Raw genomic sequence first — 12603 nt, 5'->3', positions numbered from 1 at the left:
AATTTACGGTCGTATTGGTGGTATTCGTTGAATTACGATGGAAACGACAAGGCCCACGGACACGAATGAAGTGTCAATGTATTGGGGACAGTCACTGATTGAGGCATTGATCTATATTTGGAGCAGGAATTAGTGAGGAAACCTTTTTCTGAAGGATGCTGAGGCGAAAGTAGCGGAAGTAGCCGAACGAAGGGACCTGGGTTTGCGGAGCAGGGCGGGCTGGGATGGTGGAGCGGGGCGTTTTGTGACATCATCATCCCATTTGTTATATATGTGCAGGTTGTGGCTCCGAGGGGGCATTCGCACGGGGCAATATTACTAAAGATCTATAAGAAACAACTATAAACTGATAGCAAAATGTGATTTAGGGTTACTAGAGGAGAGGTTGGATGCCTGTGCTTTTTCCAGTTTAATTGGCCATAATTAAAATGCATGAATTAGTGTTGTCAACCCAAAATTAGAGCACTGGGCCGGTTTGACCCGAGTGAGTGAAATGAGGATAGCCCTGTATAAAACACACGAGACAGGAAATTCCAACATTGAGGATACAGGTTAAATTGGCCACTTGCCAAATAGCATAAACAGGCCATCTCTCAATTAAAAAAATTAAATAAAATCAATACCTTAAAAATCCCCTCAAAACCCATTATACGTTTGCGTAACCAATTACTTTTTTTAGCCATGCCTTTCGTCGTGTTCCCAAAGGAACTGCCTGCCAGCAGTCTCACAGAATGACTTCCAAGTAATAGCAATTCCAAGGGTTTGGACTTTGTTGCCGTGGGAGTGAGACGCTGCTTCTCGTGTTACGTCTACCTCAAAAATCCAATGAAAGCGCGATTCAAATCAAACAAGTCTGTATAATCATTTTTCATGCTGCTTATTTTATTTCTATTTACAACTTCTCTCGTTTAGACTACGTCAATTCATGAATATCTGGAACTCACAGATTTTGTACAAAAGCCCACAGACCGACACCTCCCTAGTGAGCGCGCTCAGTGTGCCTGCAGCTCATTCCCAATTTCCCTATTGACCGTTTGCTTAATTATGGCCTCAAGCCCCGCCTCCTCCAATTAATGTAGAATCCCAAAAAACAATATTGACCCTCCAAGACGCTGCCGGTGTTATAACTCCCCCGGCAACACCGTTTGAACCGTTTTCCTACTATTAAGAGTTATGACATTGTCTTTTCAGCTTGGCGTCAGAGCAGTTTGTCGGAGGAAATAGTGCACAGCGACAGTTTGCCATGCACGGATTGGTGGATTGCGGTATCCATCACTCTGTTGCAAACGGTGAATTGGCCTGTGTCGGTGACCTTGTCTGCTGTGTGCATCTCCCATAAAGCATTTACTCTCTCTCCCTCTGCCGTATTGATTTATCAATGTCCTTCTTCCATCACGTTCAAGCTATTCACCACCCCCACATTCCCATGCTGCTAAAGTCAGGGTAAATTTAAGGGTGAGAGCGGGCACACCGCTCTATATGAAAGTCCCCGTAAAGCGAGTTGAACCACATTATACATGTTGAAAATTCATTGCTGAAGACATGTGAAAAGACTGTCATGTGAAAAAAAACACGTGAAAAGACTGACTATTGACGTATACGAGATCATGCATTGCATGGCCCCTACACTGTACAAACACCAGGTCAGACCGTCGGAAACGGAGCGTCGGTGGTGAGATAAACTACGCTAAGCAAGAGCCTGGAGTTTGGGATAAAATGCTGTTTTAGGAATAAACGCTTGTCGTAAAAGTTGTCTTGAGGGAGACCTTGAACTCTTGCCAAAATTATCCCACGGGTGCCTCCGGGCCGCACCTGTGATTTCGCAACATGTCCGCTCCGCCCTCCCGGCAGCGGCGTCTATGCGCCAGGAAGTAAATAAATAAAAAGAACCGGCCTGTTGGCCGCGTGCCGTTTGGCTACATTAGCATTAGCTGCATGCAAGCAGGCCGCGGAGCCCCGACCTGGCCTGCAGAGGACCCAGCAGGGGGCACCGGAGAGCGACGCTTTAAGGTAAGAAACCAGACGCACAGGGCCGGGTTCAGCACAACATTTAAACGTGGAAGTCACTCCAACGTAAACGTTTACACATTATTACACGGTTAACGCCATCGGGCGTGGTATCAGCGGACACGCCCGCAGCGTCTCAGAGCAGAGAGTACTGGCTATTATTTCACGATTTTGAAACCTAATTTTATATATTTTATAGACCACCGATTTTTTTTAACCATTCAAATTTGGCTGGGTGGTTAATAAGACATGGTTCTGTGGTGTGACAAACTCAGAACACAATTTTTCTTTCCCCTTTGTAGGTACTTTAACTTTTTTTCCCCCTACTGACCGACTAAAGTGCCATATATGTGTGTGTGGATAAAAAAAGCCCAGACAAGTGCTTCAAACTAAGATCAGCGTTGTCCTGAGCACCCTCGTGGATGTGCTGGGGAAAAACACAGACACACAAGTGGACGGACTCAGCAAATTTGTGGCTAGTTTTAGTCCCAATTACGCCCGTGCTCCGAAATAGGAACATCGGATCCGTTGTCACAGTGGAGGAGAAGAAGAAGAAGAAGAGAAAGGAAAAAGTTTCTTGCTCAGCAACTAAGGAGCTAATTTAATTACTTCCATCTTTTAACAAGTGCCCACGAGGATTTGCCTCAGCCGACTTCTAGTTCAATTAATTCACAATTTGTAGGATTCTTCGCAAAGTTGTACAACGGGAAACATTCGCTGCGGGAACGTTCGTTTTCCAGCAGTCTTCCTCCCTTTTCCCTGGGAATTTACCTCTACGACACGGGCCTAGATGTACTGTACGCCGTCCGTGATTTCTCACCTCTCCACTTCCTCCCCTCTTTCCTCCCTCCTTTCCTTCTTCCTTCGTCCTTCCTCGCACCCCCTCGTCTACGCTCCTCACCTCTCTGCTCACGTCCCTCTCTGCCTCCTTCCCTCGCTCCCTAATGTCTCCCGTCCTCTTACTGCCCTCCCCCCCTCTTATCTTCCCTCCCTCCCTCCCTCCCTGACCTCATTCCTCACCACCGCCCCCGCCTCACCTCGTGGGTGAGGGCGTTGACTCTCTGCTGCAGGTTGCCATTCTCCGACTGCAGCAGAGCCGTCTCCTTGGTCTCGAAGGAACAGTAGGAGTTGTTGTCCTCTCCGAACTCGCTGATCATGGGGAACTGCAGGAAAGACAAGGAAATTAAACGGCGTTAGTCCGGGTGGAGGGCTCCGCCGTCAGGAGTTGTACCGGTCCGACCCAAATACGGCTCACCAAACACAGGTCGAAAATAGCTTTTTGGGGCCGTTTTGTTATACACGAGGTGCTGTGGATCTCAACTCACTATTCGGTAACAAACAATGAACATGTATGTCATGCTTGTCCGATTGACAAATTGGGTTTCGGTGGTAATCCATGAGATTATCATTTAAAAAAAAAAAATCCCATAATTATTTGATGTTGTGCTGGCTTTAAAGAAACAGCCATTCATTGGATTTGCAGTATGCATGTGCACCTCTGTATGCCCTCTCTATCGTTGATGGCGGGGACCGCCTTTCCTGGCAAGCGTAGCTAGTTATGGTCGGTGAATGGTCGACACAGAGATGAACATTCACAAAAAAAAAAAAACCCAGCACCCCCGGATGAGAAACTCCACAACCTCACGTGACCGAGAAACAAGAACGAAAACAAACCCAGCGATCACAAGAAGGGAAACGTTGGCGGAAAGAATGTGACCGTCTCAGGGGCGGAGACGAGGGTAAACGTGGATGTTGAAAAACCAGAAAACCAAAACGAGAGAGGGCAAACAGCAAAATGTGGGATCCTCTGCCGGTCTTGGATTGATGTGAAAGAACACCCACCCGCGCACCCTCCCATAACGTACAGCCGCGAAAAAACAGACTTTACATGTTCCCTTTTAATTCAACCCGCACGAATGCCACGTCTATTTCAGGATCAAACAAACCTTTTCCATTTAGGGAAACACATCTTTTTACTCAGACGGAATTAGCAGCGCATGTTAGAGCAAGAGGTGAACTCCCCCGGGCGGGGCTGGGGGCTGCTCACCAGAAACCATTTAAGTGGACCTATTAGGCTCCTTTTTTTTTTTTTTACACAAGTTCATACAGGTCTCTGATGTTCCCAGAAAATGTTTTTGAATTTTTATTTATTTTTTGCTGAAAATACCACTTAGATTATGCATTCTAGTCATTCTGACATGCCTATGAATCCATTGTGTCCCTGACGCTCTGTTTCGGCGAGTGGCCTCAACGCACGAGTTATGTGAGCACAAGCTCAGGGTTCTATGAACCAATGGGGTTCGAGCAAGGCTTTCGCTCCATTCACGCCGTAACTTCAACTGATTTCCCCTCGTCGGTCCACCGAAATCTGTTTCTGAACCAGCAGTCCGGTAACTGAATCTTCACTCGCACTAGACGCCATATTAAACGCCTAAAGTTCGTCCTGACCTTCGCTGCCGTGCTCCAAGCTTGTGGGGGGCGCCGCACTGGACTCTCGCACGCTGGGGTTTTTTGGTTTCATGTAAACGTTGGAAAATAAAACTGAACAAAATAAATACGCCGACAATAAAAAGACACTTTTTTCTATCGCTTTTGTTTGGAGGGACACACAAGCAGATCGGATGGAGCTGTCGACCATATAAAGGAATCCGTGACGGGCTGACGTCAGAGAAGAATAAACCTTTGGAAACGTTTGACACTTGGACCACGTCTGATATGAACACCCAACCATTTTATACCAACATTGTATATGTGACAGAAAATAAGGGAAAGCATAATGGCTCCCCTTTAAAAAAAAAAACGGCTCAACATTTTGTTATCAGGATCAATAATGTGATGGCCACGACGTCAAAAGGTCAAAACAATGTTTCAAATCTGTGCCAAATTTTTTCGGAGGAAACTCTGGAGAGGGAATTTTTTCAGTGAATCGTGCCTCCTGGCTCATGCTGAATTTACATTGACACGCATGTGTCAAATCCCATTCCAAACAGCCAGAACAAGCACCTGCTCGCGGAAAAAACCAACACCTGCCTCTCCGGGAGGAGAACAAACCCCCGAACAAACTGTACCGCGGCAGCCAAGTCAACAGCACTGTGGCCCCGTGGAGGCCTGGGGCCAAATAACAGCTGCCGGCTAAACACTCAAACAAAACAACAAAATGATTTTCAAAAGGGTGGGGCCTTTATTGAATGTATTTACTGCACTTTTTCTTTTACAATAATACAAATATGATTTGAAGATATTCACCTTTTTAATTTGGAAGAAGCTTGTCGGCAACGACCTACTTGCATGTCATTATATATTATATATACATATATATATATATATATATATTAAACGATTATGACGTACTTTTCACGGAGCCTTAAGCTTGGCCCACACCCACACAAGATTTTTTTTAAATTTTAACAGAAAAACGTGAGCGAGCCAAGGCATAACGACATATCATGATAAATTTAACAGTTTTGTTCGTGTGGCGTGTGGAGAGCAACGATTTTCCCCAAAACGGCACAACACACACTAACAGATTCCATTCAGCGACAACCAGAGTCCTAATCCCGTGAGCGTTTGACATTTGGATTTGGATTTGGCTACGCAGGATCACCAGAGCCGTGACTTTAGAGTGAACAAACATGGCGGGCTATTTTGTGCAATTTCTTTTTTGCCGAGCGCCCAAAAGGAAAAAGCAAAAACAATGGATGAAGTCATGGAGACGGCATGGTGGATTGTACATGCTACATGTGCTTCGCAGCGTTCACATTTGCCGCTTTGGCCACTGTTGTGTTTATGACTTCTTCCGTTGCAGGCAGCTTGGCTCCCAATTAGCTATCGGACCCCCGCACTGCAGGATATCTGATCTTAAATACCGAACATGTTTAATGTGATTTGCGATCAGTGCGGCCAGGACGGACGAGCGGATTGGGGGAAGTAAAAAAGAAAACACTACTAACATACCCCGCACCACAAAATAATCTGCCGCGACAATCTTCAGAACCCACCAAAAAAATCGGGACTTTGCTCACGATTGTCAGAAGGGGGGAAATCGGGGCCAAAATCTGCCTTATTATCTTGTAGTGTGTGCCCCGCTTTAGCTTCCTTTTAAATCCACCTTTCCGCTTACAGGTGGTTCCTTTCATTGGCTAAGCTGCGGTTAATAGAAACACTGACGGGGCCAAATTGCCTGTCAATCAAAGACTTTGGCTCAGGTCGTACGAGCGTGAGAAACAGAGTCAGCGGATCAATAGGAACGTCCTCCTTGTAAGACTAAACAATCTTTCCAGTCTCCTTGGTTGCCCACTTAACACCGTTTTTTTTTTTTTTTTATAAACAGTGTCCATTTAATCTGGAAAAAATCAGTAAAAACAGCGACGTCGGGATGAAAATTGATAGTTGGCAACCTGAAGTCGAAGCGGGAGACTGGACTTCCCTTCAACTTATTCAGCAGCGACTTCACTCTACGGTAGATGGGGATATTTTCAATGACCAAAAAAAAAAAAAAAAAGGACAAAAAAATAAAAAATAAAAATTTTTTGTTTTTGCACAAAGCAATATCGCACTACACAGGGTCACCAGAAATACATTTGGAACACATGTGAACGGCTGGTCTCACACACCTCAGTCCGGACGTATCTGGACGCAGGATTCCAGGGCTCAAGGGGGTTTAGTTTCATTGAAGCGGGTCTGAATAGAAAGGTTTTATCAAGCTCTCAGAGCTATTTATAAGCGCGCCGGAGGCTCATGTTAAAGTTAATGATTTCCAGACGCGGATTCCAAACGGATTCATCAGGTGTTAAGCGCGGAGACGCTCCGTCGCCAACTTTTATTTGCACTTTATATTAATGATACGCGCTTGCGCCTCGTCCCTTTGTGCAATGAAACCCTTTCAGTGCAGGGTCAAGTGGAGATGGGGGAAGGTTAGGAAAGGATTTGTGCTCGGCGGATGACATTTGAGGATGAGAAGTAGCGCAAATGCTTTTGTGTAAGAAATTGAGATTTTCTGTGGGTGAGAAAACAATATATATATTCTTAGAAATCTGCTATGTTTTCTAAATAAATTTTCTTTTTTGGGTGTTATATAAAAACATATCCCTCTATGTTGATGAATATATGAATATAAATGGATGAATATATGAATAAAAATGAATAAAAATGCCCGACTGTCTGTCTGAATTGACAGGGGGCTCTTGATTGAATTATTGGGAAAATAAAATAAATATTAGTTTTCATACACATTCAAAATGATATCAACATCAACCCCAAATGTCATTGGCTATTAGGTGTTTTCTAAGGGTGTAAAAATGTGTACCTACCCTGGTCATTACAAACAATTTCCAACAGGATATGCAGATCAAGGTCTTTCATTATGGAAATTGTTAATATGTTTTAAAGACTTATGGAATGGAATTATGAGGTTGTTATTATGGATTAGGGCTACAGTTAATATTCACACAATTGTAGAAGCAACCTTTAAGAGAGAGAAAGGATCTAGGGATCATGGGATTTATATATTTGACATATTCAAAACTATAAACTTTCAGAGATTAAGCATGAATATTCAACTGGGAAACATGTCCCGCACCTTGCACAAAGAGGAAAATAAAAGTGTTTCAGGTTCAGTCCATGTCAGAAAAAGCATTACTTAGGAATCGACCAGATAAACCCTTTCAAATACATTGAAAACAAAGTCATTTTTTTGTATTATTATAGCAAACACCAAGATATTTTGTTTGGCAGTGTGTAGAGGTAAAGAAGGAAAGGACTATTAACTATGTCATATTAAGTGTAATGATTGAATTTGTATTGTGTTGTGCCGTATTCTTTCTATTTTTGTTTATAGCAATGCTTTCATATTTACATATATAATGTATGAACAGTATATTTTAATATAAATATGAATGAGAGACGTAGAATTGAGGTCCAGCCAAAATATGGACCTGATTAATGTAACATACCTTTACATTTTGATGTACACTGGTGCATGTGGAGATACAGAGCTAAATGATGATCATCACGTATTTGAGTTATTATCATATGTTACATGCTCCATGTTTTCTCCCCAGAGCTGTGGGAGTAGTTGTATTTTATATTCAGTGAAAAGCAGTGTCTTGTGAGGCCACGTGGACTGGGCCTCTTGCCAATGATGCAGGAATGAAATAAAATAAAATAAGATCCAAATCAAATCAAATCAGAACAAAACAAACAAACAAACAAAAAGAAAATATAAACATTGAGTCAAACTGGCTAATCTGAGCAGGGTATTACATCAAACACCCTTCCATTTCTTTTACCCAATGTTTACAGACACCGACCTTCAGGGAGTTTTCCAAATGTGAGGCCATACACCCTGCTGCACAGCACTAAATCCTAGCGTACCGGTTGCTCGGCTGTTTCCTCATGTGTTTGGGAAGGTGAAATGGGCAACAACAACAAACAAACAAACAAACAAACAAACAAACAAACAAACAAGCTAAATGTCAAACCCTTCTGTCATCGCCTGCTCCTCTATGTCACCCTGTTCCTCCCCTTGTACCTCCGCCAATCCGTTCATTTCTAAACCCCCATCTCCTGCCACTTTCCACCCGTCTCTTCGTTTCCTTCTCCTCGCTCCTTTCAGCGAACGCTCAGGTCGTCCGGTCCCGACATTGACGGCGTCACCGCCTGTCTGTCATCCCACCTGTCTGGGAGGCGTCCCTGGGGTGACATTAGAAGCCCATGCTGCCAGGTGTGGCAGGCGCAGGGAATTAATCTGCCTCGCCAGCTGCGTACTCCTCTTCTCCCAGCCTGCCCAATATCCGCATAGCTTCCACCGTGCCGGTAAATGGTTCTAACCGTTCTTAATTACCGGCTCCGCCACTAACGTTGACCCGTGATTCATCCATTTATCACCCATCCTCATGGTAAGTGATAAATGGCGGAGCGGTGAAGGCTTCAGACAATGAGCCAAATGCTCACATCGCTACTGCCGGCGTGACACCCCCACAAGTGTGAGAGGGTTAAAGCAGATATATGGTTAAAACAGTTATCCCTTGCAAGGTGTAACATTTATCCCGCCCATAGCTCGACTCTGATTGTTATGCAAGTCAGTCCGTATCACTCTGATCCGAAAAGGTCACACATGGACTGAAAGATGTTGCAGACCCGCTGGGACAACGTCAGACTCGTGTGCCCAGAGCTTCAAAATGTTTCCAGCCACGGGCCTGATCCCCGGCGAGCCGCTCAACCTTGTCCAAAGGTGTCGGGGTAAAAAAAGCGACTGTTCATGCGTGGAGGGCGGCCGGGGCCCGGGCGGAGCCAAACCGGGGGGGGGGGGGGGGGGGGGGGGTTCCGAGGGATCGCACAGAAGGCTCACACAGATGGTAAAAACAACTGAGAGTCCTGACAGTTGGCCCCTCCAAAAACGAGGTTGTTCGGTGCTTTGGTGAAGCTTATTGCACGCAGGACATGGCAGAGCAGAACGCATCCTAATACAGTTATTCATGTGCCAATAGGCATACGAGCACTCGAAGCAGATGCCTTCCTGCAAAGAGAATACAGAGTCCTGCATAAGCCTACTAATGTTTTTTTTTTTTTCCATTGTAAAGTGTCCTTGGGTTTGTGAAAGGCGCTATATAAATCCCAGTTATTATTATTATTATTATTATTATTATTATTATTATTATTATTATTAATAATCGATACTGTCAGATAGAGGTGGGTGATAAAACAAGCTCGATAATTTTCACGATAAAAGCGCCAACGGTAACAATGATGAATTTATGAGATTTTCTTTCGACAGAGTTTCACACAGAGTGCGTTTGCTTGTACCGACAAAAACACACCACGAACAGCCAGTCGTAAGGCAGGTGCACCGGGGCTTCCTCCGCCCTCTCCCCGGCGCCGACGTGGCGGGTCTTCCTCAAACACCAACTTCAACCCCAACTTGGCCTCCTTTCGCCAATCCCCGCAAAAAGGAGAGCGATTAAAGAAAGAACCTGCGATTTTCCGTGACGTCTGGTCTGACACGGTCGGAGAGCGTCCCGCCGTCTGCTCAAACGTCCCCGCATATAATCAAAGAGCGCAGATTCAGGAACTTTTCGGACAGTTCTCATATGACAACGATGATTATATTATATATTTAAATGTATATAATATATTTTTACATCTTATTTATTTTATTTATCTCTTTTTTTGTTTACCTTTGTTTTATTTTATTTTATTTATTCAATGTTGACCCCAAGGCCATGAGAATACACTTAAAACGTTAAATTGAACATTATTATTATTATTATTATTATTATTATTATTATTATTATTCAATATATATTGTGATAATTATCGACATTGATCACTATAAAAACAAATATTGTGACAAAAAATTTTGGCCATAGCGTCCAGCCCTACTTTCAGATGTCGGTTGTTGCTAACTCATCAATGAAAAACAATAAACTAAAAATAAACAAACAGGCACATGTCCCTAATAGCAGCTGCACTAACATGCTGATCCATTAGAAGTGTATCCCCCAGCACCAGCCCTGTTGCACAGACACTACGGTGATAGATATTTTCTTGTTCACACAGGAGGCTTTCCACCATGCGTATGGTGTAATATCTTTTGATATTTTACCGTCATTACTTTCACCACTGCCTAAGTATCCAATATACAGTATATGATAAACTATTGTGTTATGTAAGCCAGCATGAGACCTTCAATCCATGCAACAAAACGCTAGGCTCGAAGGAATGAAAAATATCTCAACAAAAGCAGGGCTTGAAAAGAAAGCTTGTTAAATGAACAGACACATATGGATGTTGCTACAGCTGCTGTCGATTTGCATTCTCTTTGGCTTCGGTGGGAGGGACGGTGGGCAGATAAAGCCGCCAGCCGCTCTCTGAAACATTCCCTGACAGGTACAGTCACTCAGCGGAGGGAGGGGCTAATCCTGCTATTGTTTGCCAACAAAAACATTATTCCCCTTGATCACTGCCACCTCCCGCCCCCTAGTTTCCTCCCTGACATTTGGAGGCCCTAATGGTTTTTACAATCCAGGGCAGAGTAGAATGTCAAGTAAAAACACAGCCGAACCTCTTTCATACTCATACATAACAGATGTACGGGCTTTTTCACAATGGTGAAATTCTTTTATGCCACTATAAGAGCATAAGCCTGCAATAGTGTAATAATACAAAGCCATTCATGAGCATCGTTTTCCTCAACCTAACGACGGAAATTACATAGACGTAGACGTAACTGTAGAATAAATGACAGATCACGAAATATCTCAAATAATTGCGATCACTGCGACAGCTCTAAAACAACGGAACCCATCCCACCTTGATCTCATAGATCTTCAGCTTCCTCTTGATGCTGCTGTTCTCTCGCTCCAGGCCGGCCAGCCGCGTCTTGATGTCCTGATAGGCGGAGATGAGGGCGAAGTGGGAGGCCGAGTAGACGTCGTCGGTGCCCATGGGGGAGGGGCGCCAGGCCACGCTGCCGCAGCCTTCCTCCTTCAGGCCCCCCGCCTCGCCGCCCCCTCCGAGCAGCCCCAGTTCCCCGCCACCGAACAGAGACTCCATCACTCAGAGCCTCAACCTGCCGGGAAAACGGGGAGAGAGAGACAAAATGAGGATGGGAAAGGAAAGATTCGCTCGTTCCATCTGTCGTTTAATTAAAAGGAAGAGAGGGGGTGAGAAGTGGCAGGAGGGACAATTTTGTAGTGAGCGGAGGGAGCCCAGGAGGGGAAACACACGTGCTAACCGGTAGCTAAATAGAAAATAAATGGGGCCACCTGACTCCAGAGGCCCACGCTGTATTTGATAGTTTAGGCAGAGCATGAATATCAATAATGCTGCGACTACACTGAGGACATCAAACAGGCGAACACCGTTGCTGTTCGCGTGCAAGAAACACAAACAGACCGATATTCGACAGAGCGCCCAGAGCGACGCTGGCACAGACAGTGTAAAATATTCAAAAGCAAAAAAAGGAAGGGAGAAAAAAAAAAGAAGAAGTTCGGCACACTGTAATTTCATGCCTAAAAGACAATGAATCATCATGTTGTCTGCTATTGTTTTGGATAAACACAAGCTGATATGAATGGAGCCAAAACATTAATTGTAGAGATTTGATTTTATTGTCATTGCACAAAGTACAAGTACTGAGACACTGAAATGCAGTTTAACATCTAACCAGAGTGCAAAAAAAACAATGTGCATAGTGATGAATATAATAAATAGATAACAGAGAGAGTATGCTAGATATGTGCAGATAGAACAGTATGAACAGTATTAACAGTATGAACAGTTTAAACAGTATAAACAGTGGATATGCAAGATATATACAGTATACAATATGTATATATATATATATTATGTAGAATGTACAGAATGAACATGTGCAGCAGTTGCAATGGGCAAAAGTTAATAGTGCAGATAAGTACACGTGTAATCTAATGGCTATGTAGTAATGACAGGTATAAGTGCAAGTACAGGTAAGTAGTTTGTAAGATACTCTAAATGTAAGGCAGTTGGTGAGGTAAGTGTAAATGTAGTTCAGAAGTATCGAGCCATCAGCCAGTGAGGCAGAGACAGTCACTGAACAATGTATAGTAACTAGAGGAA

General features: G+C 43.9%; 1 protein-coding gene across 1 annotated transcript in view; it reads right to left on the bottom strand.

Annotated features, from left to right (window-relative positions):
• Window positions 1-11559, bottom strand: part of tbkbp1 (TBK1 binding protein 1) — a gene marked incomplete at both ends in the record, with an annotated part of 30122 nt that extends 18563 nt beyond the window's left edge. The window contains 2 exons of the mRNA XM_080020859.1: window positions 3045-3170; window positions 11317-11559. Coding sequence (XP_079876985.1) covers window positions 3045-3170; window positions 11317-11559 — 369 coding nt within the window. The remainder of the gene's footprint in view (window positions 1-3044; window positions 3171-11316) is intronic.
• Window positions 11560-12603: the final 1044 nt, after the last annotated feature.

Source organism: Zeus faber, assembly GCF_960531495.2.
Source record: "Zeus faber genome assembly, chromosome: 20".
NCBI classification, from domain to species: domain Eukaryota; kingdom Metazoa; phylum Chordata; class Actinopteri; order Zeiformes; family Zeidae; genus Zeus; species Zeus faber.
The sequence above is the reverse complement of the archived record's forward strand: the minus strand, read 5'-3'. Positions and strand labels throughout refer to the sequence as shown.